We start from the raw sequence: 17008 nt of genomic DNA on the forward strand, positions 1-17008 counted from the left end.
TCCCTGGTACCGAGGTCAGGCTGACAGGCCTGTAGTTCCCTGGATCCTCCCTCTGACCCTTCTTGTAAATGGGCGTCACACTGGCAAGCCTCCAGTCTTCTGGGACCTCCCCTGTTGACCAGGATTGCTGATAAATGATGGAGAGTGGCTTGGCAAGGACCTCTGCCAGTTCCCTCAGTACTCTTGGATGGATCCCATCTGGTCCCATAGATTTGTGAGTGTCCAGGCGGCGCAGCAGGTCATTAACTATTTCCTCCTGGATTATGGGGGGTATTTTCTGCTCTTCATCCCTGTCTTCCAGCTCAGGGGGCTGAGTACCCTGAGAACTACTGGTCTCACTATTAAAGACTGAGGCAAAGAAGGCATTAAGTACCTCAGCCTTTTCCTCATCTTTGGTGGCAATGTTCCCCTCTGCATCCAATAAAGGATAGATACTCTCCTTGGCTCTCTTTTTATTGTTAACATGTTTAGAAAAACATTTTTTGTTGTCTCTTATGACAGTGGCCAGATTGTGTTCTAGCTGAGCTTTTGCCTTTCTAATTTTCTCTCTGTATGACCTAACAAGATCCCTGTACTCTTCCTGAGTTGCCTGCCCTGCAGAACATTCAGCTTTTCAAGATTAACCCTGAAACTTCAGTAAGCAAGAAGGCCTGTTCATTAGATCATACATGGCATCTAAACCAAAATTTTTGATATACACTTAAAACTTGATTTATCTGCTGTTAAGGAAGATGGTGACATTCTCACAAATTAGGGAGTTGGGCAGGATGGGGGAAAGACATATTAATAAATATGTAACTGAGAAATGGAGTGCAGAGATATTAGTGCCAAGCCCATTGTAAGCAAAAATTATTAAGCCTGGATAGAGCCGAGCTGATTCTAGCAGAACAGCCCTCGGTATTTCTGCAGTTTTGGGCTCCCTCATGATTTAGCAGTTCAGCTGTACTTGGATACATTATGGCTTCAGTCATACAAATGATCCTATACTTGCACTAATAAATTGTCTTGGAACTTCATGTTCTGCAAAAAGCAGTGCAGAGACATCTTTGCTGGACTTGCACTTAGCCAGTATGGGTTTGGTAAAGCTTACAGCCTGTATCATGAGACTAACATATTGGTGCTATTCTGGCAAGGAAATAATTTGATTGCAATATTATTGCAAATACTAGTTTTTCATCCATAGTGCCTCTGAAAACAGAAAGGTCAGCAGCAGTCATTTTATTTTTCTGGCATTTCTGAGGAATTTTCAATACAAGAGACAAAGCATGAGAGAAATGAAGAAGAAGTTCCTATATTTTTGGCTTTGCCAGTTTCTTAGTATTTGAACATCCTTAAGTGAAAATGTTTATGTACAGTGATTCCATGCTTCATATAATAAGATTTTTCCATTTCCACTGACAATAGTTAACAGAGTCAACAATATACAGTGCCAGTTAAACCCAAGAGATTACAATTCAAGGACTTTGATGCTAAAGTCAAGTTAAAAGTACAAGCAACACATAGAAGAAATATAAACAGATTTTGCACTTAGAACATCAGGAAGTTTATTTCCTACATGTACTTGTTTCACACACACGAAGGTTAAATCAGTTAACCTTCAATTTAATTTCAAAATTAAACATTCACAGTATCTAAAGAATCAAACAGAAGCTTCCACTCCCAAAGAAACAACAAACATTTTGAAAAATAGATATGAAATTACTGCTGAAGTAATTTCCAAAGGAGTTCCAAACACTGCATAAAGTACAGAATCAAGGAAAGCTACATGGCTGACTAATTATCCATTCTTGCAGATGGGGAAAAATACACACAGTTTTGAAAATAAAAGCTGCTCTTGATATGCAGAGATGATTACTCCTGTGGAATAAGATAGGAAAACATCAAACTGGCACCGACAAGTAACACAGCGCACTAACTTGGACTGAGAGATCTCACTTATTTTTCGTCAGTCTACAAGTTAGTAATGATTTTGCATGTAAGAGCTTGCAACGCATCAAACACTGGGGCTGGTACATTCTGTTACGTCACAAAATTTGATTTACAGAAGAAATTTCCTCTCAAAAATAAGTGATACACTTTTCTACTTCAGTAACTGGCACTATAGTTACTTTCCTTCATTGTACATTTACTATGTTGTCCTCCTAGCAAAACTGTGCTAGTTTGTATGTCAACTACAAGGTATACAAGCAGAACATTTTTACTAGAAGTACACCATTACTTTCACCCTGAGACAACCCAGGAAGGCAGGCAACAGAAGAAAGGAAATCAAGGTACTTGAAATCAGTAACATGCAAAAATCTGCCTTAGAACGATTAGCATCAGAACCATTTGAATTAAGAGATCTATTCACTTAAGATAGGTGCCATCACAGTAGAGAGTTTGTAGAAATCAGGAACTGAACAGACCTTACCCTCTTTATTGTTAACACCACAGTGATGGCAACCATTAAAGCATATATACAGCTTCTCAGCTCTAATCAGAAGAGGAAATAGACAGTCAATCCACTGTTATGAGGGATAATTGTATTAAAGACAGATTAGAGAAAATAGGTGAGGAGCTGGTTGGGGGCGGGGGGGGAGTTTGTCTTGGGGGGGTCTTTTTAAGAAAAACACAACAGAAAAAAATATTTATTCTTCAAATTTCTAGTAATGTAAGGATGAGGATAGAGAAAGGAAAGGAGACCATATAAGATGACAAACTGCCAAATAACTAACCATCCATCTAGCATTGTCAGGGGGAGGGAGGAAAAACGCTTGTAAAGGTCATGCAGTTTTTACTAAAGAAATGTGGCAAGAATGCAAAGAATGCAAAATTCCACAAAAACTAAGTGTCAGAATACCTGAAGCAACATGATTCTTTAATCATAAGGGTGAACAGCTTCACGTCATTGTTGATGTGAAGTCACAGTCAAATGAAACAGACTACTAGCCATTGTCAAAACATACCTGTTACGCACTGCTTTGAAAATACAAAGACTTATTTCAATTACTAATATAGGATTTTACAAGTTTACAAAACCCGACTGAGGAAGATACCTGACTTACCTTTGGGAATATTTCATAAAGTTACAGAAGATCTAATTTCTACATGTAATTTTTACTTTTAACATCCTTTCCATTTGAGAGTAGCTATTCTTTTTGAATTTTCAGAACAGATGAGAGCAGAAACTTGAGACTGTTAACAGAATGGTTGCAACAGTGTGTTACCAAGTCATGTCAGCCGTTCAAGGGAGAACTGTGCCTTGGATCCAGCTCTATTTAATATACAGGAACAGCAAACCTTAACATGTTACACAAACATAAACTGGAAAAAATACATGAAGTTCATTCAGATATTGAAAATACAAAAGAAAAGCCAAACAAGTTTTATCCTAGCCTGGAAAGAACAGCATCATTAAAGGAAGTTACCACAGCAGTCACAGCTGCCAACAAAATCAAGCCAAGATGAAAAAAACACTGGCAGCACAGGCAAATTGAGTCCCTGGAAGGACGTAGACACATACTGATTTACAATAGCTGACTAGCTTTATGTTCTGGAAAGCTTTTTTTAACCACAACTCATAATTGTACATATAAAAATCTACACATACTATAGTAAAAATCAAGACTTACTAATGACTGCTCACATCTCACTGTCTAGTGGACATGCTTCCACACATACTGCAATATGCTTTTTAAATCTACATACATGGAAGAGCGCAACACAAAACTTTGTTACAAAACTACATACTTAGAATTCTTTTTAAAAAACTTGGCAATTTTGACAAGTATCCACTTTTATGCAATTTAAAAGACTATCACAAGCCTTGCGACCTTGTTTCAGCATTATGTCTTTAGTTTGTTTGTTGGTTTTTTTTCCTCTCAGATTCATCTTTAGGAGATATAGCAGATGAAAATTTTCAAGGCCAGGTCACCAAACAGAAAGAGATAGTTTTGGCTACAAGTTCAAATAACCAGTTACAAATGTAAAAGTTAGTCCAAAAAACTGTATCTAACTATATACTTCTCTCATGTACAGATACAGCATTGGCAGAATTTAAGATAGAAAACTGGATTCAGTGTTTAGAAAGGGGGAAAATCTGTGTTGGCATGAATGTATGTAATATACATGCTTTTTTGTCTTGGCAAGGGAGAAAGAGACTGCGTAAGAGCACCATTTAACTGTCTCATAGCAATTAAACTACCCATAAACAACAACTCCTAATTAGCCTAAGTTAGCCTAATTCCTAATGCTGAAGCCAACTACAACAAACACTAAAATACCAAGAAAACTTGGTATAAAATAACAAGGTACTAAGAAAGTGCATGTTAAAATTTAAGCCTCTTTTTTGGGGGGGGGAGAATTTATCATTACAAAATGTCACCGGATTTTAAAACAAAAACAAAACAAAAAAACCACTAAGAGCAGAAAACACCCATCTCCAAAGCCAACATCCATGTAACAGAGAAGTCATCCAAAAACAGCAAAAAGCATATTCAGGCAGAGAGTAACTCTGTATCAGGTTAAAATCCCATGCCCTTCATCCAAGCACCATTTCACTTTTACAAAATAACATCGACAAAACACAAAAGTATATAAGAAATGTAACTGTTGTAAAAGTATTTAAGGCTCCTTTAATATGCTCCTTTAGTTATCTTAAGAGAGGAAATCTATTTTAACTCACTGCAGTATCCAAGACTTCTTGCATTAGCAAATAAAACCAAAGAATGACTCTTACAGCTGTGGGAAGAATTCATGCTTCCCCTCATTTCCAAGATACCTCGCCTATATAGTGTTTAATATAATGTAGACATTTCCTAAATCCTTCACTCTGACTTATAAATTCTAACTAGTTAGTAAAAAGTAGGAGCAGTTTTCAAACTGTCTAAAGACTCCTATTTGAGTAATCCATGCAATAGTTAACTAACCCAACAATTAATGGGATATCAAGTCAAAATAAAGAAAAAAAGACTGACAACAAGATTTTTCATAGATATTGTGGTCTTCCACATTAATAAAGTATAACATAAGTGATAACTGGTGCAAAAGGGACTCAAGTAAAATCACCAAATAGAAGACTAAATATTGTGATTCCATTTGTATACGTATTTTATTGTCACAACATATTTAAGGAATGGTACATCTTTTAAAAATAGGTATTATACATTGCAGCAGTACCTGCTTGAAAATAGACCACTGAATTTTGCTTCTTTTAAAAACATGTTGCTCAAGTGTTCTAGCGTTCCCCTGTTCTCTTCCAAAGCAGGATGGGGTTGGGAATTACAGCTGAATGCCAAGTTTTTAATTCTGGTGCTCTTAAAGACCCTTTTCTGTCATGCATTATGAAAAATGAAGCCAAAAAAATTAGAAAGCTGAGGAGGAAAAAATCTGGGCCAGTAGAAAAAACAGAACAGAGCTAGACAATGAATTTGGCAAGACTGGACCAAGGATGCAAAAGAAGGAAACAGAAACTGGTAGGGAGGCTGAAAAGAATGAACAACACGGAGGGAGACCAGATTTAGCTGGTCAAAATGGAGGGAAAGGGAGAGAAGAGGTAGGAATCAAGATTCTAAGAGCAGCTGGTAGACTGAAGAATAAAGGGCTAGTTGGGAAAAGCCTGAAACTGGACATGAAAAGAGGGAATTAGGACTTCGAGTAAGAAACAAGCACTAGCTTAACAAGGGGATTGAGAAAACAAGCCATAAAGGGAGATCACATAATCAGACTAAGTCAATCTACCAGTGGGTTGCTGTCAAAACAGACATTGTCAACATCAGCCCCACTCTGGCCACATATTTACTGCCTTAGATCTGCAACAAACACTGTGACATTGCAGGACAAGTCAAATAGAAAAAAATGAAATTGAAGGGGGGGGAAACAACACACAAGGTTGTGTTCCCCTCCGCCCCCCCTTACTTTTTCAACCAAATTACTACGTTGAACCTATTTGCCATGTGGTTTCAAGAGTATATACGCTGACACAAGGACAACAGATGGTATGTGCAAATAGAGGCTAAGGAGAAAGAACTGCTTGCTTTATTGACAGCAAAGCCTTAATTCATCTTATATCATTCTTGAAAACTTATGTTTACTTATGAATACTGGTGTAATGTGGAAAAGGACCAGGGTAGTGAAGAGACAGGGACAAGACCGCAGTGCTCAAGCCAGGATGAACTAAAGTCTGCCACTACTTCAACACATTCCTTTCCAGTATGACTATCAAGTTCCAAGACACTTCTGCTGTCAGAGAACACTCATGAAAAAAACAGGGTAATTCCCTCTTCTGAATTCTGCTTCTTGAGAGCAGTCAACTACTATTCTCAGTTATACCACTAGCTTTAGTAGATTTGTATGGAAATTCCAGAGCCTCTAAATGAAAAATTCAGCTTTCAGTATAGATTAATGAAGCCTGAGGTAACTCAATAGACCTTTCTTTTTACCCATCCATTTGCCTTCCCTCTCCCTCCCCAAGTCTAAAAAATAATATAAAACAAAAGAAATCACTTAAAGAACAGAATTAAGTCAACAACCCAATAATAATAGGTATGTTCTCAGAATAGTTTGCTAGCAGATTTCACAGTCGAATACCACAGACAAATAATTTGATCATTATTCATCCTGTGTACCACTAGAAGTTGATGTCCTCCAGAAAATAATTAAAAAGTAGCATTCAGTCATATACTTAAGCTTTAGTACGTACGTTTTCTTAAGTCATTGCACAAATACACTATTCCAGGTTTTTAAACTATATTCTATTGGTTTTAAAATATCAGTGAAAGAAATCCTGATGCAAAGAAGAGAAATGGAATGGTGAACAGAGATTTAAAAACAGGCAAGTACTGGAGAGGGGTTCTGGATGTACACTTTAGCCATTACTCACCCACATTGCACATCTGCAACTCACATACACATCTGAGTAACAGTCAACGTGTTGATAACATAAATTAAAATGCAATAGCTGAGATTACCTTGTTAAATCTTGCTCTGAACAAAACAATTTCAAACAGTTAAAACACATTGTAATCAAAAACTTGTTTCTGGTTAACATGAATTTGTAATGGTTCTTTCAGGCCTTAAAAATTATATGCATTTCATCGTCTCTCCAGAAGGATACAGACAAGGGATCAGAAATGTTTAGGTTGTACATTACCAAACAAAGAAACTGACTACCAGCAATTTACATAAAAACTCAGTATTGCATTTAGCATCGGATATCCCATACAATAACTTTCCTTAAACAAACAACTCCACCTTACCTTGACACAAACTTGCTCATATCTGAATCTTCTCCAGATTCCATTATAATCCCGAGATCAGTAACAACAGCAGACACATTCTCTTTGTTCTAGATTGGAGAAGTAACAATGCAATATTTTAGAAATTTCTCTATCAAGGAGAAAAAAAATTATCTATTTGCATATAAAATAGACAAAAATATATGCAAATGCTGCTAAGTACTAAAATACTTAAAATAGCATTTTTTAAACTACAGCTTACATGCATGGACATTTTCTTTTATTTCAACAGTATCAGTATTATCCATACAACACCACTTTTAGAATAATACCTGAACTTGTCAGCATAGAGAATACATATGTATAAATACTTATAAATCAGAGGTTCCTCGTTACATCTGGAAACCATAATAGTGCTACCTACATTTAAAAAAAACAAAACCCACACCCTCCTTGTTTTGTTTTATTTTATAGCCTTTAGTTTTACCTCAAATTCTTGTCCCTTTTTACAATAAAAACTGTTAGTCAGGGATATGTGCATGATAATAAAATGTTTTCAAATTAAAATATCTAATAACATATTTAAAAAAAGAGAAAAGAAGTTCATATAGTAGAAATTAAGCCACAAAACTTAATTCCTTTGTATATGCATTCTTGAACACACCAGAGTAATAGGTTAGATAACAGTGAAAGAAAAAGCTTAAAGTCATGGCTTGAAGACACAGCAAATGCTTCATTTTATACTGAAGGCTTTGTACTTTATTTTTCTTATACCCAGTCACTACAAGCAAATGGGAATGGCAACACAGAGAAAACTAAACAGACAAGCTGGAGTCAAATGCAAGCATATCACACCAATACCTAGTACTGGTTGGACAGAAGTACTGTTAACACTGCCATCACTAAAGATGGAAAAAGCAAAGCAAGACACTACAAAGTTTAGTGAACTGAGTAAGTAACATCAGGAAAAATCATTCTAAATTTAGAGTAAAAGGTTCAACATGTGCATGGAGTTGTAGAGAAGCTGCTAGTAGTCACAAGCTAACATGCTACCTTCTAAAGAAAGTGATTTTCCAATTAGCGGGTTACTAACATTTGCCAAGGTGCCATCTTGGGGTCAAATAATAAGAGTTAAAAGGAAAGCTCTTGAGAAGAAAACAACTCTTATTTGGATGATTGCTTTCTCAAGAGGTTTAGACTTGTTTTGGCAGATTTTCAAGCTAATTGTGCATGTCCCCTCCTAACACCTGAGGACAGTAAGCGGGGAAAATAAATAAACAATACTTTTGCATTAACCTGTTTTCTTCATCCACAGTTTGACCTTTGTAAGCATCTACCTATGCACAATGGTGAACAGACGGGAGCATCTTTTCTTGCACTCAAAGCATGCAAAACACTAGTCAGCTTGGGAATATAAACTATATGCTAATCTAACACTGTGGCAAAACTAAAGAACCAGCTAACACATAGAATATGTCAGGCAGTGGGTGACCAATACTACAGTACTATAGACATAATCTCAACCATTCAAAGCCAGTCAGAGTGAAGTCAGATCTGCCTATCCTTCTTCATACAAATGTATCCTGGAATACAGTTTTTAACATGAATGACATTTAACAATTTGTTTTAAGATCAAATTAGAGATAATTACAAGAACAATTTGTTACTGAGTATTAACAGATTTGATTTAAGGTACTGTGGAGCTGAATTAACTGTATTGTAACTTACCTACTAGATTAAATAGCTAGAGTTAACGGTGTGTATTGGGTCTGGCTGAGATGGAGTTAATACTCCCCATAGCAGCCCTCATAGCACTGTGCTCTGCATCAGTAGCTAGAAAGGTGTTGATAGCATACCAGTGTTTTGGCTACTGCTGAGCAGTGCTGGCACAGCATCAAGGCTGTCTCCCCAACATTTTTGCCCTCCCCTCAATGGCAGGCTGGGGCGGGGCAAGATCTTGGGAGGGGATACAACCAGGACAGCTGACCTAAACTAACCAAACAGATATTCCATACCATATGACATCAGCTCAGATATAAAAGCTAAGTAAAGGGAGACGGAAGGGGGGGCATTTTGTCTTCCGGAGCAACCACTACGCGTACTGAAGCCCTGCTTCCCGAGAAGCGGCTAGACATCGCCTGCTGATGGGAAGTAGAGAATAACATCATTTGTTTTTTCTTTGCTTTCGCGCGCACGACCTTTGCTATCAATGTATTAAACTGTCCTTATCTTGACCCACGAGCCTTTTGTTATATTTTCTCCCCCCCTGTCCAGCTGAGGAGGGGGAGCGATAGAGCGGCTTTGGTGGGCACCTGGCATCCAACCAGAGTCAACCCACCACACGGTGTGAAAAAAATTATTCTTTATCTTCTGCTGCATACCAATGTGTTACCTGCTAAGCATTTCCCCCAAAAAACAGCTGTCGTCTTTTATTTCTCGAGATGGGTGAAACTAGTTGCAACTTTATACTATCTTGCCCATGCTAATCTCAGTACAGGTTATTTTGAATACAACCATTAATAATATATCTTAGAAAACAGGCTTCTCCATTTTTAAACACAAGAAGCCGAAGGCATAAAAAAGTTAAAGCTAAGTTTCCAGGTCTTAGTCTGGCCTGGTCACAACTTTCCCGAGAGCTATGGAGGCAGACTCCTGCATCCACAGAGGACCTACTGACTTCACTGCAGGATGACCTGCACAGTGTATGAAGTCTGTGGCGAAACCAAGATAACATGCCACTACTTTTACACCACACAAACAGTAACTAGAACTAGGTAAAATGTCTGAAGGGAATTGTTAACAACCTAATCATGTGATATGTTTTTTCATTACAAACAAATAGAAGAGAGCAATTTTTTAGCCATATAAATTATAAAACTGTATATCTTAAAAATACAATCCTTAAGCTTGAATTTTTGAACTACTAAAGTCTCTCAAAATCAAATAGACTTAAACAGTTCTACAAGATGGAAATACAGAACTGTACACAACAGTTGTACTTTACAACTCTAACCAAACCATTACATTATGATTTGTACAACAGCTAAAACATCTAAATAAATACAAAACCTTTAATAACATTCAAGTTCATATACAATCACAAAAACTGAGTAAAGGAACAGAAACTAGTCTGTGTTTGAAACAGTAAGTGTACTAAACCTGTATCTTATGGCACAATTAAAAACTGTACTCTTCATTGGTGTCTGCTTAACTAAATTACCATTTTCCACAACATGTCGACAACTCAATTGTTGGCAATTCAAAGTTTGTTAACTTAAGGTAAATCGATACATGATCTGGATTGCATATTAAATTGCAAGTTACAGGTGCCATGTACTTTTATTTAACAAAAAATAATTCATGCCAAAAATTAACACAAAATTATATTTTTTCAACTGAAGTTTTGTTTTGTTTTGTTTTTTTAAATAGATACACTTGGTATTCTACGTATCTCTTACTCCAGTGCATGTCATGCTGAAGTAGTACAAGTTTTAGGCACTACGTAGACAAGTGCTGCCATCTAGTGGTGCAATAGATTTAAGCATCACCAATACAGCTATAAATAAACTTAACATCCAGTTACTCATCTGAGCTCCATTGACACTAGAAGACGTCATCATTCTGCAGGAGCACACAGGTAAGAAATAAACATTAATCTAACCAAGTCGCATGATTGATGCAGGCTATTTCCATGCTCAAAGCTAAATGCAGTTTTATACAAACAAATGGTAAAATGATATCTCTAGGACCACAAGTTTCAAGTCATGCATGGACTTGAGTTGCAGAATAACCACATTCAGCTGAACTCCTGCAGTTTCAAATTATGCAATGCACATGTGAGTAATTAATATGGCTTTTCTTAAGATTAGGAAGGACATCTTTACATAGCAAGGCAGTTTTTAATACTGTCAGGTCCCATCACATGCAATTTAAAAAATACCTTTAAAGCTGAGCTGAAAATAAAGTTTTATTGAGAAGGAAATTTCCTGATGTCAAAAATAATATTACAAATTGGGGTACATTATTACAAATTGGGGTAGCAGCTGTTTTCCACTGCTTATCATTTTGAATTCTGTGCTAAGAATAGATTCTTATGAAAGAGGTTCCTTGCAAAAAAACTGTACTCATTAGTGTAACTTCTGTGCAGTCTTGTGATGTAATAGCTAGGCACACTAGCCAAGCGAATAGAAATATAACTAAAGCAAAAAACAAACAAACAAAAAAACCAAACCACACCACAATTGTTCAAGTTTGTAGTAGTTTAGCTTTTCCTCAGTTTCCTCAAGAGAGGTAAAGTTTGGAATTTTCCAGTCACCAGAACAAGATATGACTGTAGGGGGACATGTTGTGGGGGAGCTCAGAGACGGCTGTGGGATGAAAGCCACATTGGCTCAGGGTGAGGCCCCAGCAGGTACTTGGCAGTGTCAGTGGAAATCTAGTGCTGTTCAGGGCTTTACTTCAGTGTTAGTCTGCGAGAGCATCCTGCAGCGTGCATGTTTTAGGAAGAAAAGGTGATAAGGACTTGGCAGTGTTAGGTTAAGGGTTGGACTCAATGATCTTAAAGTCTTTTCCAACCTAAATGATTCTATGATAAGAATTTTGTGACTGAATGTTGAACCTGACCTTCAGAACTATTTTACTTGGATGTGCATGGAATTCAAAAGTTGAGTCCAGCTGCTATACAGTGAAAACAACCCACTGAGGCTTAGATTAAGGAGACTCAAGGAATCAAAATGACAAAATGCCAGTTGAAGGTTTCAGCTGGAAAAGCAAGTATTGACATTTGTCCATTTGAAGTTTTGTTTGTTTTTTTGGTTGTTGTGGGGTTTTTTGTTTTGTTTTTTTTTTTTTTTTAAACGTACATTGATCCTTACCTGCATTTCAAGCAGCTGGAATTCCAACTGAAAAGACAGGGAATAGCAATTCCCTGATAATCTGTGCTTCCGCACTGTTCTGTTTGTAGCTGTTATAAAACAAAGTTAACAAAATCCTTGATTATAAATCTATTCAACAATTATTGCACTTCTTCCATTAGTCATATTTAAAGTACCAATTGATACCATCCATCATATAAATAAAGAAGTCAAGTTAAACATGATTAAAAAAAAAAAGCAAACAACATTGCTCACGGTAGTCTTTCCCTTTCCCATTATGCAAAGTACTACATTTACTCAGAAACTATTTTATCAACAAAGTTCTATTGTATTTCAAAATAATTGTCTTTCTGCTAACATTGAAAGTAGAATTACAACATGCATTTGCAAACGTAATGAACTGAAACAGTATGCTCAGTATAGCACCAGTAAAGGGCACAAAAATGCTTACTTTTTTCCACTATTTCCTTGAAATGGCTTGTGAACTGAATACCAGTAAATTTCTTTAAAAATGAGAGATCTGTTTCTAGGCTTTCAAGTTGAGTTATCAGGTCTGATAAAGATTCATGTCCCTCAGATTCTCTTTGGAATGATTTTCTAGAGTTGGAAAAGAAAAAAAAAATATAAAATCAAAATGGCAAAAGACCCAGATATAAGGACACATTTTGTCACATCAGTACAGCAATACCATTAAAGGCATTTGTAACTTCATCTGATGGTTTTCAGACCAAGATCAGTTTTCAATGAGTCAAATTTCAGTTGGATCATATTACTAGGAACAGTAAACTATTCTAACTTACATAAACACTTTATGTTCACTGCCAGGTTGTGCTGGTTTTAGCTGGGGTAGAGTTAATTTTCTTCACAGCAGCTAGCATGGGGCTATGTTTTGGATTTGTGGTGAAAACAGTGTTGATAACACAGGGATGTTTTTGTTACTGCTGAGCAGTGCTTACACAGAGTCAAGGCCTTTTCTGCTTCTCACCCCACCCCACCAGTGAGTAGGCGGGGGGGGGGCACAAGAATTTGGGAGGGGACACAGCCAGGACAGCTGACCCCAACTGACCAAAGGGATATCCCATACCACAAGATGTCATGCTCAGCATATAAAGCTGGAGGAAGAGGGGACATTCAGAGCGATGCTGTTTGTCTTCCCAAGTAACCATTATGCATGATAGAGCCCTGCTTTCCTGGAGATAGCTGAACTCCTGCCTGCCAATGGGAAGTGGTGAATTAATTCCTTGTTTTGCTTTGCTTGCATAAGTGGCTTTTGCTTTACCTATTAAACTGTCTTTATCTCAACCCATGAGTTTTCTCACTTTTACCCTCTTGATTCTGTTCCCCATCCCACTGTGGGGCAGCAGGGGAGCAAGCAAGCAGCTGCATGGTGCTTGGTTGCCAGCTGGGGTTAAACCATGACACTGGTAGACACAGCCTTTATTATAAGTCTTGAGACGCAAGTATCCATTTCGAGGAGTGTACAATAAAAATGATGTGATGCCTTTACTCATCTAAATTACATATCTACTATAGAATATCAGTTAAATAATGCAAATAAAAAGGCCTAACATGGCATTCTTTAGCATATAACTAGTCACACCTGTACATGTACCTAATCCCCATCTTTTACTTAAGAAAAAAAAAAGTGCACCAAGCTGTTTCACAGTGCATAATGGAAAACATGGCCTTTACAGTCAACAACTTTGCAGGGCCCACACAGTAACGTACCCAATATCATGCTCTGACCCCTATGACTGCCTTAAAAAACAAAAAGCAAACAAACAACACAAAATCCTAAAAACACACAAATTGCCAACAGAAGGCAGTAAAAAAAGATCAACTGCTTATTATTTGTAATCTTTTACCATATATAGCCCATGTCCTAAGCAAGATCAACACTGTAATAATAACATAAGGAAAGTCCTAAGAGAGCCAAAAACTTATCCTAAGCAATTTTGACAGAGAAACAGCATTAATCCAACATGTGAAAAGAAGCATACATTGACATTAATATCTCCTCATCAGAAAAAAAGGTGGATTCTTGTTGGCTATCTTCATACTTTTCAGCCAATAGTTTAATTTCTTCTTCCAGTGACTGGATTTCATCTTCATAAACTTGACAAATGCTGTTATCCATTTCTCAGAATCAATGTTACTAGATAAAACAAAATAAGTATATTTCTTAGGCAAAAAAAATCCATTTTCAAAATAACTTATTTTTATCCAAGGAATTAATTTAAGAAATGCAAATATAACATTAGGCAATTGTTTCTCCTATGCCTCTACTTAAAATGAGACAGTTCTATTTATTTTATAACTTTTGAAAAATGAATTGGTACATACAATTTTTAAATAGCCCAGGTAGCTTTGACAAGTATAAATTTATACCTCCGTAAAGAATTCTAGTGTCAAACAATCCTGTTTGCTATGGACGATTAAACTAACATATAAACCTTGATCCTCGGCAAACAAATTTGACAGGAATTCTGTCACCAACTCAAAAACAGAATTAGGCTTGCAGTAAAACTCTACTCTTAATATTATAGTACTCTGTCACATTCTTGCTGATATCTAGTAGCTTCCTGTATTCCCTGGAAGTAGAATCTTCCCAGTTCATGATGCTTTTAGCAGGGTGAGTTACCATGTTTCTTACAAAGCTTTGTTACATTCAGAATTACAGAAAAAGTGGCTTTTCTGCTCTTGTAATGCCTACTTGCAGACCAGTGCCTTTTTAAGGGGACTTTCTAGGGTTTAAGTAGGAGTTACATAGATGACAAAGAACAAATTTCTGACTCCACATGAAAGAAAAAAGTTTTCTCCAAAATAGATAACAATTTTGAAAAGAAATGTAGTTTTGTTGCATTAGTTCTTCAAAGACTTAATTCATTGAGTCCAAATGTAATTATTAAATCAATTTTAAGACACAGCTCACTGCGTAGTCTCCAAATACAGAAGTTAAATCAGGAATCTAATGTAGTCAAAGGCTTTCTGTAAGAAACTTTTTAATTAATCATGATTTCATCCAGGACCATATCCAGCTGTTTTACATTTGCTGTAATAGAACAGCAAGCTGTTCTGCAGATAGAAAGCAATCCTAATCAGATACAGAAACTGAATCCAGCTTTGACCAATTCACCTAACAATCCACCTGATTAAATGAAGCACAGCTGTTCCTACTAACACTATAGCATAATCTGCCTTTCAAGTAAACAACAGTAAAGAGACACAAGGAAACAAACATATTTAACAAAAATAAACACCAATTTTAAGAAAAAAAAATCTGACATTCAGCCTAGACATGTCACATGACTGTGCAGCTCAATACCAATGTATTAATACTTTCAACCAGGGAAAAAAGAAATGAATCTAGTTTTATGCGTGTTTTTAAACAACCCCTACTGTGTTTGCAAGATCCATGCTAACATGGTTCAATAAAAAGGGATGAGGAGAAAATAGGTTTTTGTTTGTTTATTTCATAAGAAACAGCATCTGAATAGCATACATAATAAAACAAACAACATTCAAAACATGCTTTACATTAAAAACTTATTTAGTGAATAAAGAAAGTATATGGAATTGAAGAATCACTGAGATTGTGCCTAGTCATGAGTTCCTCTGAAATTTTAAAGCAATCTTATGCAAGGTATGACAAAAAACAAGATCAGTAGGTACGAGAAATAGAAATTCTCCAACTTTTAAAGTATTCTATTAGGTTTATTGGTTTTTTTTGTTTTTGGTTTTTTTTTTTTTAACTGGCTACACTGAAGAAAGTTTCGGTCATAATAAAGAGCAGATTCCGAAAAAGAAAAAACATTACAATAGCCAGAACTTTACCCCAGGTTGTTAGCTAATTCCTCTTTCAACAGCTGGCTGTTTTGAAAACAGTAACAACATATATACTGCTTTTTTAACTCAAGTGATTTTACTAGACTGCAGAAGACTCAAAGACTAATTATAACTTCAAAGAGCATTATCTCCAGAAAAAGAGATATTTCGTACATACTTTTAATTAAATAAAACATAAATTTAACGACAAACAATCAGTTATTTCTCCTCACCCTCAGCGTACACGCACATATTTGTGCATTAACGGTAAGTATTTCACGTTTCTACGTACCTGCCCATACACACCGCTAAGCATTCGCTTCTAAGCTGCCACAGGAAGGGCTGCGAAGAGCATTCAAGAGTTTGCGAGAAACGAAGTAGCAGGGTTCCGTATTCCCGTTGCTTTGCTCCTAGCCTCCAATCTCACAAGCCAACGGCTGGAAAACACGACTCGTCAGACGAGCCGGCACTGTCCCACACCGCCCCAAGACACGGGCCAAGGCTCACAGGTGCCAGGCGTCGGCCCGGCGGCACAACGCACGCCCGAGGAGAGGAGAGGAGCCCGAGCCGCGCTCGCCCCCAGAGCTCGGGGTCCCCGCAGCCCCGACACCCCACAGACCGGCGCTGAGGAGAGACGCTCGCTCGCTCACTCACTCACTCCCGCCCACCAACGGCTGCCGCGCGTGAGCCCCCAGCCCGCGCCTTCGAACTGCGCGCCCAACCAGCTCGCGGCGGGCCTGGGCGCTACCACAGCTGCAGCCCGAGCAGGGGGCGCCAGCCGCGCCTTCGGCGTCCGTCCGTCTCCCCCCCCCCCGCGAAACAACAGAGCCGCTTGAAGGGCGGATCCCGAGGTTAATTATTCGAGACGGATAGCAAAAGCGTTACTTCGTTAGCTAACGCCTTGGTTTTCGCTTATGTCTTGCGGAATATCCCCCTACCTTCCTGAAGGGTTAATTACGCCCAAACCTTCCACGAGTCACAAGACCCAAGCGGTGTGTTCCCATCACACCTGACCGGCCGGAAACAGGACCCCGACAGAAGCGAGGAGACAATCAGAATCCGACGGGCCGCAGGAGGCGGAACCCTTTTTTTCCG

The 17008-nt window shown here is 37.7% G+C and overlaps 1 protein-coding gene across 3 annotated transcripts in view; it reads right to left on the reverse strand.

Moving 5' to 3' along the window:
- The window catches only part of CENPP (centromere protein P), a 165475-nt gene extending 148563 nt beyond the window's left edge, over nt 1–16912 (reverse strand). Inside the window, exons 1-6 of one of the 3 annotated variants that reach the window (XM_010569247.1) lie at nt 16852–16912; nt 16206–16350; nt 14089–14243; nt 12540–12685; nt 12089–12177; nt 7236–7324 (exon numbers count right to left, since the gene is read on the reverse strand). In XM_010569247.1, the coding sequence (XP_010567549.1) occupies nt 7236–7324; nt 12089–12177; nt 12540–12685; nt 14089–14225 (461 nt within the window). In that variant the 5' untranslated portion in view covers nt 14226–14243; nt 16206–16350; nt 16852–16912. Of the gene's footprint in view, nt 1–7235; nt 7325–12088; nt 12178–12539; nt 12686–14088; nt 14244–16205; nt 16544–16851 lie in introns of those variants that run through there. The other 2 variants (XM_010569246.1, XM_010569248.1) reach the window with 2 other exon arrangements.
- Nucleotides 16913–17008: the final 96 nt, after the last annotated feature.

This window comes from Haliaeetus leucocephalus, unplaced genomic scaffold, assembly GCF_000737465.1.
Source record: "Haliaeetus leucocephalus isolate CR32 unplaced genomic scaffold, Haliaeetus_leucocephalus-4.0 Scaffold265, whole genome shotgun sequence".
NCBI classification, from domain to species: domain Eukaryota; kingdom Metazoa; phylum Chordata; class Aves; order Accipitriformes; family Accipitridae; genus Haliaeetus; species Haliaeetus leucocephalus.